This window comes from Pinus tabuliformis, chromosome 2_2 (genome assembly GCF_031772625.1).
Source record: "Pinus tabuliformis cultivar Carrire ecotype Pingquan chromosome 2_2, CPIR1, whole genome shotgun sequence".
NCBI lineage: Eukaryota > Viridiplantae > Streptophyta > Pinopsida > Pinales > Pinaceae > Pinus > Pinus tabuliformis.
This window is the reverse complement of record NC_142300.1, coordinates 1,069,421,676-1,069,444,425: the sequence shown is the minus strand read 5'-3', so window position 1 is coordinate 1,069,444,425 and position 22,750 is coordinate 1,069,421,676. Positions and strand designations below refer to the sequence as shown.

The 22,750-nt window shown below is 33.7% G+C and overlaps 1 protein-coding gene across 1 annotated transcript; it reads right to left on the bottom strand.

Annotated features, from left to right (window-relative positions):
* Positions 1–21,074: 21,074 nt before the first annotated feature.
* On the bottom strand, positions 21,075–22,542 carry LOC149197088 (putative UPF0481 protein At3g02645). Its single transcript, XM_089403847.1, has one exon. It carries the CDS (start codon positions 22,540–22,542, stop codon positions 21,178–21,180), a length of 1,365 nt encoding a protein of 454 aa, XP_089259973.1. The 3' UTR covers positions 21,075–21,177.
* Positions 22,543–22,750: the final 208 nt, after the last annotated feature.

Sequence of the window (22,750 nt, the reverse complement as noted above, 5' to 3'; positions counted from 1 at the left end):
AGTTCACTAGGTAGAAGTGTGTTATTTCAAATATGTAAACATGTTTTGTTTTTGTTGTTGTCTTTTTTTCATCATGTGTTTCTTTTAATTTGCATGAGTAGTCCATCTTCAAGTGTTTACTTTATCGCAAGTGTATTTAATTTCCAACAAACAAATTTTTAGTTTTCTACTAGTGTGTTTACTTTTTTGCAAATAATTTTAGTCATTTTACTTTTGAATTTATAAAACCTTGTCAACCCTCTAAATTGTCTATACATCATTTGCAAAAGCAATGATTAATATTACAACCATAAAATAAACCAATGAAAATAAAGAGTGTAATATGTATATATACTTTATGTAATTCACAAATTCCTTACAAGCTCTAGTCTAACAATTAAATGCATAGTTCTTATGAAGACTTAGAAAGGTAATTGAAAGGTTCATGAGATTAACATTCATAAAGATTAGAATTGTTGTACTCAATTCTGACTAAAATAAAAGAATGTTTTATTCTTTAGAAGTATTTGAAATATAAATCTAATTTGGATATATTTATTTTAAGAAAAAATGTTTTTTTATTCAGCCTCTTATATCACAAAATTAACTAATTTTATGGTATGTAATTTTGAAATTTTATATATATATAATATTTTTTTTTAAATTACAACCCGCTACGGTCATAAAGTTATTAATAAAATTAGAGTCAAAATATAAAGTGGTATCCCTATGAAGTGGATACTAATTGGTTTGTATAAAAATTTTATCGACCCAAAATCATAAGTTCAATACCATAATTTTGAAATTATATATATATATATATATATATATATATATATATATATATTAAAAATATATATATTTTTTTTAAATTACAACCTGCTATGGGCATAAAGTTATTAATTAGAGTCAAAATATAAAGTAGTATGCTTATGAAGTGGATACTAATTGGTTTGTTTTTTCAGCCCAAAATCATAAGTTCAATACCATAATTTTGAAATTATATATATATATATATATATATATATATATATATATATATATATATATATTATTTAAAAATATTTTTTTTTAAATTACAACCTGCTACGGGCATAGGGTTATTAATAAAATTAGAGTCAAAATATAAAATGGTATGCCTATGAAGTAGATACTAATTGATTGGTATAAAATTTTATCGGCTCAAAATCATAAGTTCAAACCTCATGAGGCGGGTTCACATGGAAATCACATTGGAAGATCTTGATAATAATAAGCATCCCATTATGTCTCCACAACTTGGACTCAGTTTAATAAAAAAATATCAAAAAATAATACAAAATAGTGATGTTCCTCGCAAAATTTTATAACAACATCAATATAGTGGTACCAATATGTGCCATCAATAGTAGTTTTCATAGAATGTGTCAAACATTGCAAAATGGAAATGGTTTAAAAAAAAACCAAAAACAATACAAAGTGGCGATATGCCTCAAAAATATTATAACATGCAGATAGTGAATATGTGCCTTCAATAATAGTTTTCAGGGGGTATGTCAAAATTTTTAAAATGGGAATGAAAAATAAAAAAATGAAAATAAATAATGTTCCAAATCTGGAGAGAAAATTTTGATATACCCAATAATATTGGTAGAACTAAAATACCAAAATTTTAAAAACTATAATACCAAAATTACAGAGATGGTAATGGGGGCATAGGACATGCATTCATAGAAAAAACTCACTATCTCATACTGAACGAGTACAGATCTCTTAAACTATCAAGAAAGCTCCTCGCATTATAATACTGCCTATTGCCAACCGAGTACTAATCAATAATTGGTCTTTATTTATATGGCAGAAAAAACAAAGGGAATACTTATATCTGGATGAATTAAACAGAGAAGGGACTAGTTGCATGTGGAAGAATAAAACAGCGAAGGGGCTACTTCTTATATACTGATCTAATTGAGAAGATCGTCTGTACCAAGGTGAGCAACAATAAGAAAATTGCCACAACCGAAGCTAAAGCTTTCCACGGCGATGAGAAATAATCCCTCACAAGCTCTGGAAACTGGAGCTGGACCCTGATTTTGTTTTCGTAGTGGCCATTCGTACTTTTTGTCAGTTGGTCAAAGGCATCTGACAGATTCACAGGGGCAGCCTTCCCTAGACCCTTGAAAAGGTCCACAACCTCTTTGTCTCTCCCAACCCAGTTTCCAAGGATGCCCATTCTTATTGGCAAAGCCACGTCTTCTTCCAAGTCGATCAAGTTATCCATGAGATTCACATAATAGCTCACGTAATTGATTTCCAATGGCTGTCACATCTCAAAAGCGATCAAGTTACGGAATACTCCCTCTGTGATATCTGTGACACGGATCGGAGGAAGAAAATTTGTGGCGTTGTTCTCGTCAAAGTCAATATCCTCGATGCCTCCTTCACATGATTTAAATCTGATCTGCATGGCGGGTTTTTTGGACGTCATTCCGTGCTGTTTTGAATCTGTCTTGAAGCTTCATAATGCATCGGCTAGAACAACATTTAATGCATTGGCAACAACAAAGTTTAATGTTGATGCTACAGTCACCTCCATCTAAACGGTGATGCCGATAGAATATTGGTGGAGATACAATGACTCTGTGCAAGAAACTTAGAAGATGATGAAATGGTTTAACTGATACCGACTCTTCTTTAACTGGTGCTGAGTCTTGTTTAACTGACTACTCTAACCAATCTAGCCATTCGCCCATATGAAATATTCGATAGTCGAAATGTTTGAACACACCCCAGGTAGTTTTCACCAGCACACCCAAAAGCAGCTTCTCAACATGAACGGCCGAGCTGAGCTCCAATTCTAGTAGCTTTAAGAGAACAATGAAAGGAATCTGATTTTTAAGCATCAAAATATTTTTTACTGTATCGGACATAGAAAACATTATCTTCTTTTCCCTCTTAATAGGGCTATACCATTCCCATGCTACGTCTCTGGCAAGTCCGTTCTCACCCAAGCTTCTCAATAGTTCTAGAAGAAAACAACCGTCCAAACTCAAACTCAGTGTTAGATTAGAGCATACATAACACACAGTGGATTCATATTCAGAGACTTAGACGGAAATAACAGAGAATAATTCACAGAAATAGACAAATGGAGAAACAACAAGATTACTCAGTCAAAAACAGCGGAATAGATAAAACAATCAATGGAAAACAGAAATCAGTTTGCATTACATAACAGGCTTGGGCCTTGGCTTGCATTCATTGGCCAAAGAAATTACAAATTTATAGAGGCTGAAGAAGGATCTAGAATCCTGTATGTGATTCAGATGGAGATCTCGAATGATCTAGAAACTAATGGCAGTGTAGAAAGATCTAGAATCCTGGAGATCTAGAAACTAATGGCAGTGTAGAAGAATCTAGAATCCTACATGTGATTCATGAATTTGGCTTCACACTTAACATTCTCCCACTTGAAGCCAAATAAGAGTCATCAAGTCACACCGAGTCCTACCATGCCTCTACATAACTCATGTTTATTACATGGTAGAATCTTAGTGAGCATATCAGTAGGGTTCCTATCTGAATGGATCTTTTCCAAGGATAATTGTTCTTCCTCCAACACATTTTGAATCCAATGGTACCTTAAGTCAATGTGCTTGGTTTTTGAATGGAATGTTGGGTTTTTCACCATGTGAATGGCACTCCGACTATCACAATATAACACACACTTGTCCTGCTTTATTCCTATCTCTCCTAGGAATCGCTGTATCCACAACATCTCTTTACAAGCTTCTATCTCAGCTATGTACTCTTCTTCTATTGTAGAAAGGACTACTATTCTTTGTAGCCTTTACACACAAGATACTGCTACACCTGCAAATGTATACAAATAACCTACAGTGGACTTTTTTGTATCCATATCTCTAGCCATATTTACATCTGTAAATCCTTCAAGCGTAGTCTCATCATGACCAAAACATAAACAATAATAACTAGTACCCTTGAGATACCTCAAAATCCATTTTACTGCTTGCCAATGTTGTTTGCGTGGATTAGCAAGGAACCTACTCACTACTCCCACTGAATATGCAATGTTTGGTCGTGTGCATACCATGGCATACATCAAACTACCAATTGTTGAGGCATAAGGAATCTTGCTCATCTCTTCTTTCTCCTTGTTATCACTAGGACATAATTCAGTGATCAGCTTGAAGTGGGTTGCAAGGGGTGTACCAACTCGCTTGGCATCCTTCATATTAAACTTGCCAATCACGTTCTTGATATATTTTTCCTGTGACAGCCACAACCTTTTTTTTTCCTGTCACGCATAATCCGCATGCGCAATATCTTTTGTGCTAGTCTCAAATCCTTCATTGCAAATTTTCTACCCAAATCTTTCTTCAACCTATTGATCTTATTCTTATCGTGCCCAACAATCAACATGTCATCCACATATAACAATAATATGATATACTTTCCTTGATCATACCTCTTGATCTAGACACAATGGTCAGCTTCCAACCTCTGAAAACCATGTTCCAACATGAATGAATCAAATTTCTTGTAACATTGTCGAGGTGCCTGTTTCAACCCATAGAGACTCTTCTTCAACCTACAAACAAGGCCTTCTTTGCCTTTTTCTATAAAGCCTTCTGGCTACTCCATATAAATTTCTTCCTACAATTCACCATGAAGGAAAGCAATTTTTACATCTAACTGTTCACATTCTAAGTCTAAAGCAGCAACCAGACCAAGAATGACTCTAATGGATGACATTTTAACAACAGGTGATAAAATTTCAGTGAAGTCAATACCTTCTTTTTGGGCAAAACCTTTCACCACCAGCCTTGCTTTATACCTCTCCTTCTTTTCGTCACCTTCATTCTTAATCTTGTAAACCCATTTGTTTTGTAGAGCCTTTCTACCTTTTGGGAGGTTTACCAACTCCCAAGTTTTATTTTCCTACAAAAAGTTCGTTTATTCTTCCATTGCTTTCTTCCATTCTTTATTGTGCTCGACTTTACAAGCTTCTTAAAAAACAATTAGGTTCACCTTCATTAGTCAAAAAAATATAGTTTGAAGGAGGATACCTTTGTGAAGGCTTATGAGGCCTAGAAGATCTGCGAACCAACTGTGGTGGTGCATTATCAGGTTGAATCTTCTGTAAAGGTTCCTGGAAGATTCCTTCTTCTTGTTGTTCATCATTTTCCACTTGTTTTTCTTCATGCTCTTGAATTTGCTGTTCCTTTTCTTGTATTGGTGGTATGTTTTCCTGCTGCTCTTCAAACATGTCAATAACGTTCTTGACCTCCAACTCACCTACAGTCCTCTTGAACATTTCTGACTCATTAAATATAACATCCCTGCTTTTAATAATTTTATGTTTTACAGGATCCCATAGATGATAACCAAAATCTTCATCCGCATATCCCAAAAAAATGCATTTCATAGATTTATCATCTAGCTTAGTTCTATTTTCTTTGGGAATATGTACGAATGCTTCACATCCAAAGATTTTCAAGTGAGAATAATTCAAATTCTTGCCAGTCCAAACTTCTTTAGGGATACCGCCATCCAAGGCTGTAGTTGGAGATCTATTTATGAAGTAGCAAGTGGTCCTGACTGCTTCATCCCAAAAATTCTTCTCCAAACAAGAATTGGACAACATACTTCGCACCTTTTCCATAATGGTGTGATTCATCCTTTCTACGACACCATTTTGTTGAGGAGTACCAGGCACAGTCTTCTCATGCTTTATGCCAAACCTATTAAAATATTCCTTTAATGCATTTGAGCAATATTCTCCACCATTATCTATTCTTAAACACTTCAGCAATCTGTTAGTCTCTCTTTCAACAACAACATGGAATTTTTGAAATATTCCAAACACTTTAGTTTTATTTTTCATAGGATATGCCCAAACCTTCCTGGATGCATCATCTATAAATGTTACGAAATATGATGCTCCTCCTAATGATTTGATGTTAACAGGCCCAAACACATCTGAGTGTACCAATTCTAACACATTTTTCTTTCTATCATGGCCACCTCTAAGGAATGAAACCCCTCTTTGTCTACCATATATACAATGCTCACAAAGATCAAGATTGTAGGATTTCAAACCTGGCAATAAATTTTTATCAAGAAGGATTTTTAAGCCCTTCTCGCTCATGTGACCCAAACGCTTATGCCACAGATCTGCTGAATTTCCTTCTTTTGTGACAGCAGCCAAATCTGATTTTCCTAGCAGTGTTTTCAATGTGTATAATGTTCCTGTCTTGGGTCCTTTGGCTACAACCAATGCACCTTTGCTAATTTTCGAGCCTCCTTTTCCAAAGCTTATCGAATTGCCTTCATCATCCAGTCGTCCAATAGAGATTAAACTCATGCGCATTTCTGGTACACGCCTGACCTGTTTCAACAATATATCTTGTCCATCTTTCATCTTGATTTGGACATCTCCCACTCCAACAATACTGCAAAAATTATTAGTCCCCAAATGCACTCTACCATAATCATCGGGATTATATGGAACAAAACTATCTTTGCATGGGGTTACATGGTGAGATGCCCCAGAGTCAAGGATCCAATCAAAGCTAATGCTAGATGTATATGCACATGCATCCTCTACTGAAACAATAAAAAACACATCACCATCTATGGCTACAGCAGTTGTCTCACCTTCATTTGTGCTGGATGACTTGTGATTTGTACTCGACGATCTCTGATCTTTTTGTCCTTTCTTCCAGAATCGACATTCTTTCTTCATGTGCTCGGGTTTGCCACAATGAAAGCAGATGATTCTGCCTCTCCTTGATTTTCATCGGCCTCTCGATCTTGATCGCCTTTGCCGGCCTCGATCCATTCTCCTACCACGATCAGCTAGAGCTAGAGCCTCTCCTCCCTCACTTTCCGTAATTGACTTGCGTCGCAGATCCTCATTCATTAAACTGCTGCTGACATCATCAAACTTCAGGGTCCCTATAGCTGTTAAACTGCTCATAGCTACAATTAAATTTTCCCAGCTGTTTGGCATAGAACACATTAGCAAAATAGCTCTAATTTCATCATCTGAAATGATTTTAACAGAGGCAAGCCGATTAGTAATAATATTAAATGCATTCAAGTGCTGAAAAACTAAAGCACCCTCCTTCATTTTGAAATTATAAAGCTTCTTCATCAAGAACACTTTGTTTGATGCCATGTTCTTCTCATATAGATCATGGAGCTTCTTCCATAATCCTTCAGCCGTATTTTCTTCAGACACATTGAAATAAACATTCTTTGCTAAATATTGGCAGATTGTTGCAATCGCCTTTCTATCTAGCTTATTCCACTCTTCATTTTCATCGATGAGGGTTTCTTTGTTGTGCCCTCAATCGGCAAATATTGATCCTTTAAAATCAGTATATCCTCCATTTGTGATCTCTATAGGGAAAAATTAGCCCCGCTCAACTTCTCCATATCTGTAACTGTTATCTCCATTTTCAATCAAATTCACACCGCAAAACACAAAAAAACTCCACTTAAAAATAAAACTTTAATTATTACTCTTTAAAATTTAGTAATAATGACCTTCCTTCTTTTAAAATACCCTTTTCAAAATTCTTGTTCCTTTTTAAAATATACTTTTCAAAATTCCAACATATAGTTATATATGTTTCATAATAAATATAAAAACATATATGATGTTTTAACCTTTTCACATTTCACACATACATTTGTTGGTTTGAGAAAAAACTTCACTATACGTGCAAGCTTGATGTGAAAAAAAAACTTACGAACACCACATTTCAACTCTAAACTCCATGGATCTCCACGTTTCAAACTCCAACAACACGTTTGAACATAGATCCATGACCTTGTTTTTTTTGCAGCAACTGTCTTTTAGTTCCAGCGTTCCTTAGCTGGACAGATCCTCTAATAGCTCCAGAGGTAACAGTCAACGTTTTAACGATCGCTGCCAGAGCAAGGCAATGGCACTAAGCGGCTTGCACAGTGGATATTTGACCCTACCTGTGATACCAGTTGTTAGATCAGAGCATACATAACACACAACAGATTCATACTTAAAGACTTAGACGACAATAGCAGAGAATAATTCATAGAGACAGAAAAATGGAGAAACAATAAGATTACTCAGTTAGAAACAGCGGAATAGATAAAACAATCACTGGGGAACAGAAATCACTTTTCATTACATAACAAGCTTGGGCCTTGGCTTGCATTCCTTAACCAGAGAAATTACAAATTTATAGAGGCTGAAGAAGGATCTAGAATCCTATGTGTGATTCAGATGGAGGTCTAGAATGATCTAGAAACTAATGGCGGTGTAGAAAGATCTAGAAACTAATGGCGGTGTAGAAGAATCTAGAATCCTGCATGTGATTCATGAATTTGGCTTCATACTTAACACTCAGCATTCGAGCAAGGGTCTCTCCATTTCAATGGATGCTTTCTTTGTAGTTGTACCTGATTTTGTTCTCCAGCAGTAGGATCTCATCACTTGCATGATTGGCGAAATCCATATTGATATTGCTCCTGGTTATCATTGTACGTAGGGCTCTTCCCTCTTGATGGTCCATGAACGAAGCTCTGCACTTCCGTGATGATATAGACCCAACGATACTTGTCGAGGGACATATGCTTCCCTTTTTGTGCCTTTAGGGATTTGGGAACTGTAAATATGGACGTGGGCACAGTAGACTACGGCCCGAAAGCAACGTCGAGATCCGCTTGAAGATAATTAATCCATTCATCCTCGCTGATCCAGTTTTGCGGTATCAGTTACCTCTGCTGCGACATCCGTCTATCATCACTGTCTGAATGAGGCGCTACATCCTGCGGCAACGTCCATTCGTCATCACTGTGGATATGAATCTTGGCTTCAAACATTTTATTAGAACAGTTCTCGTGCAGAGATTACTTTTTCTTTTGCTTCTTACAGCTATGTCTCCCCTTCAGTGGAGTTGCAAAAACTTTCTCCACCTTGTACCTCTAGTAAGCATCATAGTTATAAAGAAGCACATAATACTTCACACAGCAGGCAAGACAATAAGTCTGAAAGGGGCAGAAACGCATGGGAGAGTCCAAATAGCAGCATGGGTTAAGACTGGAAAACAAAAAACCGAGAGTCAGAAAATAGTCCACTTCAAAATAGTTGTTGGAATATCACATAAGCATAGCAAATGATGACCTACATAACCCACTCTTCCCTTCCACATCCGTAGAAAACAATCTACTTCACAATAGTTGTGGGAAGATCACATAAGCATACGAGATGTTGACCTACAGAACCCACTCTTCCCTTCCTCATCTCAAACATCTTTAATGCATGAAATTAACGGTCATATTTCTAAATTTCTCGATTTAATATGTTAAATTATTTAACAATTTCTCTTAAATGATTTAATAGGTTAAATTATTTAATATGATAAATGTGAAGCAATTTTTTTTTTAAATTACATCATCATAAATTAACTTGTTTAGAACTATCCAGTGTGGTTTATCATCAAAATAAACCACACTAAATTAATTATGGTTTATCTTGTCATGAATCACACTTAATAGCCAATGATAAATGTGTCTAACAAATCTTTTAATATAATAAAATCATATAAATTAGAGTTAAAAATGAATTAATGTAATAAATGCATATAGCTTAAAATTAAAAGTTCAAGTAATTACGAAAATATACATAGGGTAAAGAGTTTAAGTAATTATAATATAAGAAGTGTAATATGCAACATTATTGCTTAGTACATCTTTAGTATATTGCTTGATATTTACTTTAGATTAATTTAAATATATAGAGTTAAAAACTTCCAAAACCATGTAACTTTAGATTAATTTAAATATATAGAGTTAAAAACTTCCAAAACCATGTAACTGATAGTTGCCTGAGATTAATTTAAACGTTTATAGAAGTAAAAAACTCCAAAACCACACATATATAGTAATCATAAACTCAATTTAAAATAGCTTTACATATAATATCATATTTATATCTCTTAAAATTGAAATATCATTATTATTATTATTATTTAAAAATATATATTAAAATTAAAAATATATAATTTTTGAAATGTAACATCAATAATTTTCATATAAAAAAAATAAATAAATTAAACATTGTCTAAATGAATAAATTATATTTAAAAATAAATTTAAATGGTTTATGTAATAAATTAAAATGAATATTGTAACTTAAAAATATGTTCTCAATGATTTTATATTAAATTGATTATCTAATTATTAATTAAAATTTTGACAACTAAGATATGATAGGTTTTCTCACTTACTAAAAAAATAAAAATGAAAAATAAAAATTTAAAAAGTGTCAAATTAAAATTAATATAATATAATATAAGATATGAATGACTATATTTATTGTCTTGTAGAGTGTTATTACTAAAACTATGTAGTAAAAATAAATATTGAAAAAGTGAAGTGTAAAAATAAATTACTACGTATAGATTTGATAGGTGTATTATTTATTAAATATTTTGACACTTGGTTTGGTATTTAGTACAATGACAATTCATTTTCATAAATATTTAGGTTTCATAGATGTACTCATTATTAAATGTTGAATACAAGATTTTTTTATTTTTGTTTTTTAAATTATTATTTTTTTTAATCATTTCATGTGAAATCAAAAAAAAAATATTTTTTATTTTTTAATAAAATGATTTGTACAAATATTAATTTATTATTTTTTTAATCCAAATTTCATAATTATAATTTTTAACCGAGTTGTCTATTCTGGAGAAATATTTGAAGTAAAATCTTGATTTTTGTTATTTAAATTAATTTTTTCACTGCATATATGGCTTCAGCACCCTGAAAAACACCCAAAACACTTGAGTGTGCATAGATTACCCATCAAGCTTGTGATTTCAATAAATTCCTAGGAGATTTTAGAAATATTAGACCAAAAAACCCACCCAAAAAAATTCCAAAAAAATCTCCCTAAAAACATCTGAAATTTTTAAACAAATGGTACATTTAGGTTATTTAAAATACCTTGGAATGAGGGCTCCGCATATGGCATAGTGCACCAAACACCAAAAGAATTGGATGCATAGAATTTTAATTTTATTTTACACTAATTTTATTAATCCAACTATCTCTCTCTGCGCGCCAGAGATATGAACAACCCTCCATCCGCGTGTAAAGGCAGTGGGACTTATTGCCATGGCAAAAGTGTGAGGCAAGGGGTACATATGTGTCATACTGGCAAGCAATAAATGGTTGAATAAAATTCAAAAGAAAATTAAAATTGAAAAAGATTATTATTCCAACGAGCTCTGTTTACACGTAAGAGGTAGGACTAGCCCTCCATCCTGCCGTAAAGGCGGTAGGACTTATCGTCCCGTATGAGGTAAGGGTTGCGGGACCTCAACATGACGTCGAATCAAATGGTATTTTATATTGATGTGCTTCGTTCAATCATGGAACTTTGGATTCTTGGCCAACTTTATTGCAGAGGTGTTGTCAATCATGAGTGGAGCTGAATGTACCTGTTTTACTTGCAAATATTCCAGAATTTTCTTGAGCCACACAATTTCTTTTGTTGCCTCAGTTGCTGCCACATATTCTGCCTCTATTGTGGAATCTGCTGCAACTGATTGTTTGCGTGATCTCCAGGAGATAGCTCCTAATCCAAGACTCATAAAATAACCTGAAGTAGATACTCTAGTTTCTTTGTCTCCATCAAAGTCTAAATTACAATTAAGCTGGCTCACCTATGTATACTTGAGTCCAAAGTCTGAGGTTCCCTTCAAGTACTTTAGAAATCTTTTTGCAATAGATCAATGTCCCTCACAAGGCTTTTGGATAAACCTGGAGAGGATTCCAACAACAAACGAAATGTATCATCTAGTAGTAATCAGGTAGTTGAGACTTCCTACAAGTTCTCTATACTTTGTTCCATCCACAAATTATTTTCCTTCAATGCATGTGAGCTTTAAGTTTTGTTCCATTGGAGTAGTAAGAGGATTGCACTCAGTCATGCCAAACATGTTCAACAGATCTCCAATGTACTTCTTTTGAGAGATGAATATAGACTTCGGATGTTGAGTTACTTCAATACCAAGATAGTAGTGAACATAGCCCAAGTCAGTGATTTCAAAACCTCTCCTCAATTCCTTCTTTATGGATGCAATGTAGGTCTCATTGTTCATTGTAATCAAAAGATCATCTACATATACCACAAGATATACAACTATTTTGCCAAATTTCTTGACAAACAAAGTTCCATCATCAAGATCATAATGTTTGAACTTGAATTTCAGAGGATGCTCAGTTAAATTTTCATACTAGGTTTGCGGTGCTTGCTTGAGGCCATACAAGGATTTCAAAAGTTTGCATATTTTATGTTAATGTCCCTTCACAACAAATCCTTCACACTAGGATATAAAAACATTCTCTTTCAGATTCTCATTCAAGAAAGCAGTTTTTACATCCATTTGATGGACTTTCCAACCGTTCTGAGCTGCTAAGGCAAAGAGTGTCCGGATGGTAGCCCATTTTGCTATGGGGGAAAAGTCTCCTCATAATCGACCCCTTCCTTCTAAGCAAAACATTTTGTCACAAACCTAACTTTGTGCTTGTCAAGTGAGCCATCAGCTTTATACTTGTTCTTGTAGACCCACTTGCAGCCAATTGGTTTGGTTCCCAATGGAGGATCAACCAGCTTCTAAGTGTCATTCTTTATCAAGGCATCATACTCCTTTTGCATCACTTCTTTCCATTCATCATGAGACGTGGCTTCTTTGAAGGAAGTTGGTTCAAAATATGTAGACAAATTTAGTTCATAAACGTAAGAAACATCCATATCAACAGGTGAATCAGAATCATCTATATCACCTCCATTTTTCCTGGATGAATTTCTTGTTCATGTCTTTCCAACCTAGATTGTCGTGGCTTTGCTGATGCAAACTGGGCTGGAGATCTGGATCAGAGAAGATCTACAAGTGGGCATGTGTTTAACCTATTTGGAGGTGCAGTCAGTTGGATGACTAAGAAACAATCTGTAGTGTCACTATCAACTACAAAGCAAAATACATGGAAGCCACTCATGCAAACAAGGAAGCAGTTTGGTTGTAGAGATTATGTTCAAGTATGGGGTTAGTATAGGGAGCTATAAGGATAGACTGTGACAACCAAAGTGCAATTTTTTGGCAAAGAATCCTGCTTACCATTCAAAGACAAAGCACATTGATGTTCACTATCACTTTGTGAGGGATATGATAGAAGACAAAAAGGTGTTGCTGGTAAAGGTGGACACTTTGAAGAATACTGCAGATGCATTAACAAAATTTGTGAGCTCTGAGAAGTTCTCTTGGTGTACAGAAATAATGGGCATTGCAAGGCTAGATAAATGACTAAACTCTCTTATGATCCCCAATGGAAAGAAAACAACAAGTGGGAGAATGTTAGGTTGTGTTATATTCTTTCCACGACTAGCCCACCTAGTTAACGAGGGGTTAGAGGGGGGGCAGAGCTCCCCCTTCGTTGCGTCGATTGCTCAGTGGGGGGTCACAGGAGATTTGAGGAAGGAATTTTTTTTGGACCCTATATTAAGTGGACGAACCTACCTATGGTTTTGTGCATGGTTTTTGCACATGGTTTTTGGCGCGATGGTTTTCAGTCCATGGTATTGGATGCTTCAGCATGTATGTATATATATTGTAACATTGAAAGGAAAATAGTGAAAAATCAAATTGGTAGTCCCAATTTTGGGATCCAAGGGAAAATCTCTGTGTATATGTGCTTTATGTGTTATGCTCCCACATTGTTTATTTTCTGTTTTAGAATTTGTATGTAGGTAATTTATGTACGAGCTTAAAACTTACAAATTATAAACCCAATGGATTTATATTAAACCCAAAAATTAATATTATAAACCATATGAATAATATTATACCTTAGGAGTATGCAACCTTAGATTAATAAACCAAAATGATTGATATTATAAACCTAAGGGATTGATATATACTAACAACCCAAGAGATTATAAACCCAAGGGAATAATATTAAACCCATGGGATAAATATTATAAACCCAAGGTATAAAAACCTTAAGATAAATATCATAAACCCTAATATAAACATGGTAGACCATGGTTTACCATTGTTGATTTTCATACTGAGACAATCTTTGTCACAATGCGACGTTGGACCATGGTTGACCATGGTTGATTTTCATATTGAGACAAGCTTTTCCACAATGTGACATTCGACCATTGTTGACCATGGTTGACCATGATTGTAAACCCAAGGGATTTATATTAAACACTAGGATTAATATTATAAATCCTATGAATAATATTATACCCTAGAAATATGAACCCTTAGATTAATAAACTAAAGCGATTGATATTATAAAACCAAGGGATTAATTCTAAAACCCCAAGGTATTGTAAACTCAATGGATTAATATTATAAATGAAAGGTATATAAACCCTAAGATAAATATTATAACCCTAAAATAAACATGGTTGACCATGGTTGATTGTGGTTCATTTTCATATTGAGACAATCTTTGTCACAAAGTGACGTTGGACCATGGTTGATGATTGATTTTCATATCGGGACAATCTTTGTCACATTGTGACGTTAGACCATGGTTGATTTTTCATATTGAGAAATTATCTGTCATAATGTGCATGGTTGACCATGATTATAAACCCAAGGAATTTATATTAAACTCAAGGATTTATATTATAAACACTATGAATAATATTACACCCTAGGAAAATGAATCCTGAGATTAATAAACTCAATGGATCAATATTATAAACCCAAGGGATTAATACTAAAAACCCAAGGGATTATAAACTCAAGGGAGTAATATTAAACTGAAGGGATAAACCCAAGAGATTAATATTATAAATCCTAGGTATATAAATCCCAAAATAAAAACTATAAACCCTAAAATAAACATAGTTGTCCATGTTTTACCATGGTTGACTATGTTTTACGATGGTTGATTTTCATATTGAGACAATATTTGCCATAATGCGACATTTGACCATGGTTGATTTTCATATTGAGACAATCTTTGTCACAAAGTGATATAGGACCATGGTTGCGCATGGTTGACCACCATCATAAACCTAAGGGATTTATATTAAACCTTGTGATTAATATTATAAACCTTATGAATAATATTATACTCTTGGAATATGAACCCTTAGATTGATAAACCCAAGGGATTGATATTATAAACTCAAGGGATTAAATCTAAACCCCCAAGGTATTAAACCAAAGGAAATAATGTTAAACCCAAGGGACTATAAATCTACGGGAATAATATTAAACCTGAGGGATAAATATTATAAACCAATGGTGTAGAAACCCTACACAAGGGGCTTCACTGGGGGGGGAATACCATACCATGTGCATTCATATTGGGGGATATATATTGAGGAAAAAATGACAAAATATATTGAGCATATAATAGGGGGTAAATGGTTATTATATTGGGAGGTATAAAAATGTAGCTCAAAGTTAATGAAAAAATATAAAGAGGTATAAAAAATGTTAATGAAAAAATGGATACTTACCATATCTAGAGAAAGTAGGAGTGGTTTAAATTGGGAAGGTTTATTGACTTAGTATTGGCAGAGGGTTAAATAATGTCATTTTTAGAGGTATTTTCCAATACGTAGTCAAATAAAGGGTATTTTTTAGTATCCCACGAACACACGTGATATGACATAGGTTCATTGAGTGAAACCCCCATGAAGCCCTAAGATAAATATTATAAACCCTAAAATAAACATGGTTGACTACGATTGATTTTCATATTGACACAATATTTGTCCCGATGCGACGTTGGACTATGGTTGACTATGATTAATTTTCATATTGAGACAACCATTGTCATAATGCGACATTGGGCAATGGTTGACCATGGTTGATTTTCATATTGAGACAATCTTTTTCACAATGCGACATTGGAGCATGGTTGACCATGCATGACCATGGTTGTCACAATGTAACGTTGGACAAAGAGACAATCTTTTTTACAATGTGACCATGGTTATTGACTATGGTTAACCATGGTTGATTTCCATATTGAGACAATTTTTTTCACAATGAGGTGTTGGAACATGGTTGATTTTCATATTGAGACAATCCTTGTCATAATGCAACATTGGTTGATTATCATATTAAGAAAATATTTGTCACAATGTGACGTTGGACCATGGTTTACTATGATTATAAACCTAATGGATTTATATTAAACCCATCGATTAATATTATAAACCCTATGAATAATATTAAACACAATAGATCACGAAGCTAAGACACCAATGTCCCAAGAACCATAAGAGATGAAGGAGATGCAAGATAAAGGAAGTTGGCAGACCGTAGAGAAAAAAAAGAAAGCTACAGCATCAATCTCGCCAAGAAAGACGAGAATCCAGACAATTAAAAACTAAGAAAATTATAGGTCCGATAGACCAATTTGGTCTCAGTGGATGGTAACCACTATCATCATCATTATAACCTAGGAATATGAACCCTTAGATTAATAAACCCAAGGGATTGATATTATAAACCCAAGGGATTAATACTAAAAACACAAGGGATTAATACTAAGAACCCAAGGGATTATAAACCCAAAGGAACAATATTAAACCGAAGGGATAAATATTATAAACCTAGGGTATAAAAGGTTAAGATAAATATTATAGACCCTAAAATAAACATGGCTCATCATGGTTTACAATCGTTCATTTTCATACTGAGACAATATTTGTCATAATGTGATGTTGAACCATGGTTGATTTTCATATTGATACAATCTCAAGCACAATGTGACATTGGACCATGGTTGACCATGATTGTAAACCCAAGGGATTTATATTAAACCCTAGGATTAATATTATAAACCCTATGAATAATATTATACCCTAAGAATATGAATCCTTAGATTAATAAACCCAAACGATTAATTCATATTAAGCCTAAGTGTTTTTAATATTATTCCTTTAGGTTTATAATATTAATAATTGTTTGGGTTTATTAATTCCTTGGGTTTATAATATTAATCCCTTGGTTTTATTAATTTGTTTGTTTTATAATATTAATCCTTTATATTTTTAATATCGATCACTTGGGTTTATGATTTATCCTTATCCCTTAGGTTTAAGATCTATCCTTAGCTTTAATAATCCCTTGGATTTATAATATTAATAATCCCTTTGATTTACAATATTAATCTCAAGGGTTTATAATATTAATATTTAACTCTAAGATGAATATTATAAACCCAAATGATTATAAAACCTATGATTAATATTATAAACCTTATCATTATAAGCCTTAAGATTATAAATCTTAATATTAATATTATAGACCCAAGAGATTATAAACACAAGGGATTGACACTAAACCCTAGGATTAATAACATAAACCTTAGGATTAATACTAAAGCATAAAAATATAAACCCTAATATTAATATTGATGAGGATGATGTTTAACGTCCACTAAGACTAAACTTTGGTCTATCGAACCTAAAGAAACAAATTATTTAGTTTGATTTAAGATTTTATTTCTATGCTCAAAAAGCTTGGAGAGAAGTCTCCCAAGCTCACTATAATTTTGACATCGTAAAAGGCTAGGAAGGTCAGTATTGCGACAAAGATTATGAAACTGAGATCTAATGTTGTTGTATGCGGGGCACTCTAAGAGGAGGTGGTTTCATCCTCAATGTTCCTATTATCACAGAGATGGCAGATTCTTTCTGTCCATGGTGTTTTAGGAACTGTCCAACGCCCTGTTTGACTATGGAGCTCATGAGAGTTCGTTCTAAACTTTGCTAAATTAATTTTCTTCTTTGAGCTAGCTAAAACAGAGAGATACTTTTGATCTTCTAGGGTGGGGTTGATGACCTTCTTATAATAACTCAATTTTCTTTTAGCCGCTAAATCTTTCTCACACCACATTTTTTCTTTGAACTTAGAAGTAACAATATTTTTAATGTTATTAATGTTTTGCAGTGCATCGTTCTCGTTGATCTCCCAATGGTTTATCCAGGCCCTCGTGTCTTTATACCACCCCCGTTTGAGCCTTAGATGGTTTTGGCTGGAATTTAAAGCTAGCTTGGGAAGTCTATGATCTCCTATGTTATTGAGCTTGTGCTTGTACAACAGAATCCTAGTCATAGCTAGGCTTTCGATAGGGGAAATACCTACTTCTATAAGGAGAATAGGGTAGGGTGTATTGCTTTTAATTTCCAGGTTATACGTTATAAGGCACTTCTAGATTTGATCAATCTTTCTCCACGATTCTCTAGAGATGTTGCAACCCCAAACCTCACATCCATATAAGATAACAAGAGTGACTAAAGTTTCAAAGAGGAACTTATTTTTATCCCACATTACAAGGTTTGTCGTTTTACAATTATTTTCAAGACCAAAGTAAACTTTCCACCCCCCATTAATCCTTTTCTCAATGCTATAGTTCGAGTTGAGCTTGTGATCAATATCAATTCCTAGGTACTTGTAAGAATATACTTCCTCCAAATTATTATTGTCATACATAAAATTAGCATATGTGTCCTTCTTGGATTTGATAATCATAACTTTTGTTTTGTCAGTGTTAAGAGTCATACGCATGGTAGAGCAAAAATCCTTAAGAAGCCTAAGGATTATAAACCCAACTAATTATAAACATTATAAGGACGATTGTGAAATTGATTAATATTATAAACCCTAATATTATAAATTATAAATCAATATTAGTTCTTGATATTATAAAACTAATATCAAAAAACGCTAATATCATAGACTTAGTATTAAACCATTTCGTTTATATTATTGATCCCTTTGGTTTATAATATTAATGCCAAAGGATTAATAATATTACTCCCTTGGATTTGTAATATTAATAATCCCTTGTTCATAATCTTTGGGTTTTCAATATTAATGCTTGAGTTTTATATTAATCCCCTAGATTTATAATATTAATCCCTTAATTTTTTAATATTAATTTATTGAGTTTATGAACCCTTTAAGTTTATAATATTTATAATCATTAATAGCAAGGATTCATAATATTAATCTATTAGATTTTAACTATTAATCCCTTTGATTTATAAAATCAATAGAATTTATTTGTAATATTAAATTAAATTAATTATTAAATTATAACATCTATTAAATTAAATGGTTACATATACCTTTTATTTAAAAATTATTAACTTAAAACTATATATATATATATATATAATTTTCTTATTGGCGACATATATCTATATATACATCTTTATTGTATTAATTTCATCCATCAATTTCATATAATATTGATATATTGAATCTCTAATATGAATAATAATATTTATAATATGAGTGATTAATAGTATTTATAATCTGAGTGATTAATAATATGTATGATATTTATAATAATATCATCATTAATAATATTTCACTGATTTTTTTTTTCAAATGGAAAAGGTGAATTATCAACTTTGGTCTAAAGTAGTATCAAAATAGTTTTAGTTTTTTTTTTTCAAATAAAATGGAATTACACACCCATACCTAAAATGTGAAATCTAAACTTTATATATTTTAGATTTTTATTTTTATTTTTAACTATTATTTGAATATAATATTTAAAAATATAATTAGATTCAAAAAAATTTCTTTATTAAATAGATTTAATATTTTTAAAAGCTTTAATTATAATTTGATTACATCATGTCAATCTTAACCATTTATATATTTGATATGTCAATTTCATATCTCTGGTTTCAATAAATAATTGAAAAAGAAAAAGATTATGAGGAAAAATTTAGGTAGTGCCATGTTTAGAGAAGTACCAAAGAACAAACATTTTGGAATATATTATTGAAAAATAATACCAATATTTTAAAACCTCTAAATACGAAGGATCTAGCTGGGCAGCATCCAAATAGAGAATTTGGAGAGCGACATTGTCGGGTTAGTGAATGCAGATATGTTTGCACCAGAGTGTGGATAAGTTTGATCATAACTTCCTCGCAAAGAAAAGCATTCGATAATCTTACAGGCAATGAAATATTATATTACATAGTCTTTAATTATATTACACGAATGAAATATGATTAGATTTGGAAATTGACCATTTTAATAACTCCATTACATTCTCAACTTCATAACTTGATGTAAAAATAATTAAATTTGACACATTCCCAACTTCTTCATCACTGAAACACCAACTTCACAAACGTAGTTAAGGAGCTTCCTCAAACATTTATTTGTCCGCCATCTAATACTCACTCTAATGATTGACTCGACCCCATCTTTGACCACAACCTCGTAAACCTGCAACATTGCTTGAACCAATAACGTACGACAAACATCATGGCACTATCTTGAATTTCCGAGATGCCTGTTCAACCTGCTTCGCAGTTAGATTTAAACAGCAGCTCAACAAATTTATTGAATTTCGTCTCAACTGACTACGACCTCCACGCTGCTGGACCACTGCAACAGTTCATGAAGCGTCTCATTCATTGCAGCCGTTATTAATGAAGAGTCGTCGAATTCAAAAGCACAACGGTCTTCCAATTCAAACGCACTGCGGTCTTGCGTATCTTAACGCACAGTGGCTCTTCCACTTCAATTTCTTACAGGCTTATAAATTAAAAAATATTTATTACAGATCTAACGCACAAAAGAAGGCGCAAACTTCGATCAAGAAAATCATATTTGCACAAAAGGAGAAGTCGCATATTTGCAGCAAATTAAATCTTAGTTGTTCATTTAAAGTTGAATTAAAATAGTAGTTTAGTTTAATGATTTGTTTGGGTATAGTTAATTTTAATTAAAATTTGGCCAAAAAAATTTAAAAATTTGAGTTTAAATGGTTTAATTTATATAATTTTAATGTTCGGACTGTTGAATTTAATTATACATTTAAGAATATTTTTTAAATAACTAAAAATCTAAAATATCTTTTAAATAACAAAACATCTCAAAATTGTACTACCAAATTTTAATAAATTGGAGTGAAAAATAAAATTTAATCTGTTAATCAAACTAAGGCTTTAAAAAAATCACTCTAACTCATTCACCCAAAAATTAATATATAAAAATCTTTAAATTAACAACCTCATAACCAAACATCTCAAATTACAATAATACAAAACAAGTATAAAAACCGGGTACAGATCATTTACACTCTATTATTTATTTCGAAGGTATAAATAGAGGGGAGGGACTACTTATATGTCGATATAATTGTGAAGATCGTTTGCAGCACGGTGAGCACCAGTATGACAATTGCCGCGATCAAAGCTAAAGCTTTCCACGGCGATGAAAAATGATCCTGCACGAGATTTCCAATCTGGACCTTCATTTCATTATTGTAGTGCGCATTCACCTTTTCTGCCAGTTTGTCAAAGACATCCACCATACTCACGGTGATTCCCTCGCATAGACCGTTGAAAAGATCGGCCACCTGTTTGTCACTCCCCAGCCAGTTTGTAAGGACGCCCATTCTTCTTAGCAAAGCCACGTCCTGTTCCGAGTCGATCAAGTCGTCCATGAGAGACACGTAACAGGTCATGTAATTGATTCTAAAAGTCCGGTCCATCTCAAAAGCTGTCCGGTCCATCTCAAAAGCTATCAAGTTACGGAAGAATCTCTCTGTCCCATCCATGACAAGTATCGGAGGAAGAAAAATTGTGGCGCTGTTCTTGTCAAAATTAATCTCCTTGATGCCTCCCTGGAGTGGTTTAAATTTGATGCCAGCATTTCTTAATTCTACTGCGTGAGGGATTCTTCCGGCGGCATTCCATGCTTTTCTTTTGCCGGCGGCATTCCATGCTTTTCTTTTGCCTTGGAGCGCTTTTCTTTTGCCTTGGAGCAACCTAATGCACTTGCTGCTGCATCGATCAATGAGGATGCTGCACTTACCTGGATCTACCTGCTCACCCTGCTTGACGGTTGGAGATACCATGATGGTGTGAAACAAACCCAAAAGATGATGACGAAAGAGCCATTGGTGGACATCGAAATGTACATCGTTGAAAGGGATGACTTTACGTAATATACCTCTTTTCAGCAGAACGAAAAACACTTTGTGGACATCATCATCGGCCAAGTTGAGCTCCAATTGTAGTAGCTTTAGGAGAACGATGAAAGGTATTTGGTTTTCCAGCTTCAAAATGTCGTCCAATACAACTTTTGCAGCATATTCAAGCTTATTTACCCCAAAAATAGGGTCCTCGTCTTTTGCAGGCTTATTTACCCCAAAAATAGGGTAATAGCACTTATCCTCCTCGTCTTCCTCGTCTCTAGAGAGATTGTCCACAACCAGACTTCTTAATACTTCTATAAGGAAGCAGCCGTCCAAACATAGCATCCGAGCGAGGGTCTCTCCATCGCAATCGATGTTTTCTTCGTAGCTGTCCCTGATTTGATTCTCCAGCTTCAGGATCTCCTCCATTGCACGATTGGCGAAATCCATATCATTTGGATCAAATGGCAGGCAATCCATATCATTTGGATCAACTGACAGGTTCTTATTCGCATTGAATCTCTTCATCATTCTACGGAGGGCTCTTCCTTTGTGATGGCCCATTGAAGGAAGCTCTGCACTTCCGTGATGATATGGACCCAACGAAACTCTTTGAGGGACATATGCTTCCCTTTTTGTGTCTTTCAGGAACTTGGGAACCCTGAATATTGACACATCGGACGGCCGGGGACAATGGGGATCCTCTTGAATATAATGAGTTCATTCCGTTTTGGTGATCCATCGACTTCGCGGTTCGGTCGGCCCTGCAGCG

Coding starts and splice junctions, on each gene's coding strand:
- LOC149197088 (XM_089403847.1), bottom strand. CDS start 22,542: ATGGGCCATCACAAAGGAAGAGCCCTCCGTAGAATGATGAAGAGATTC.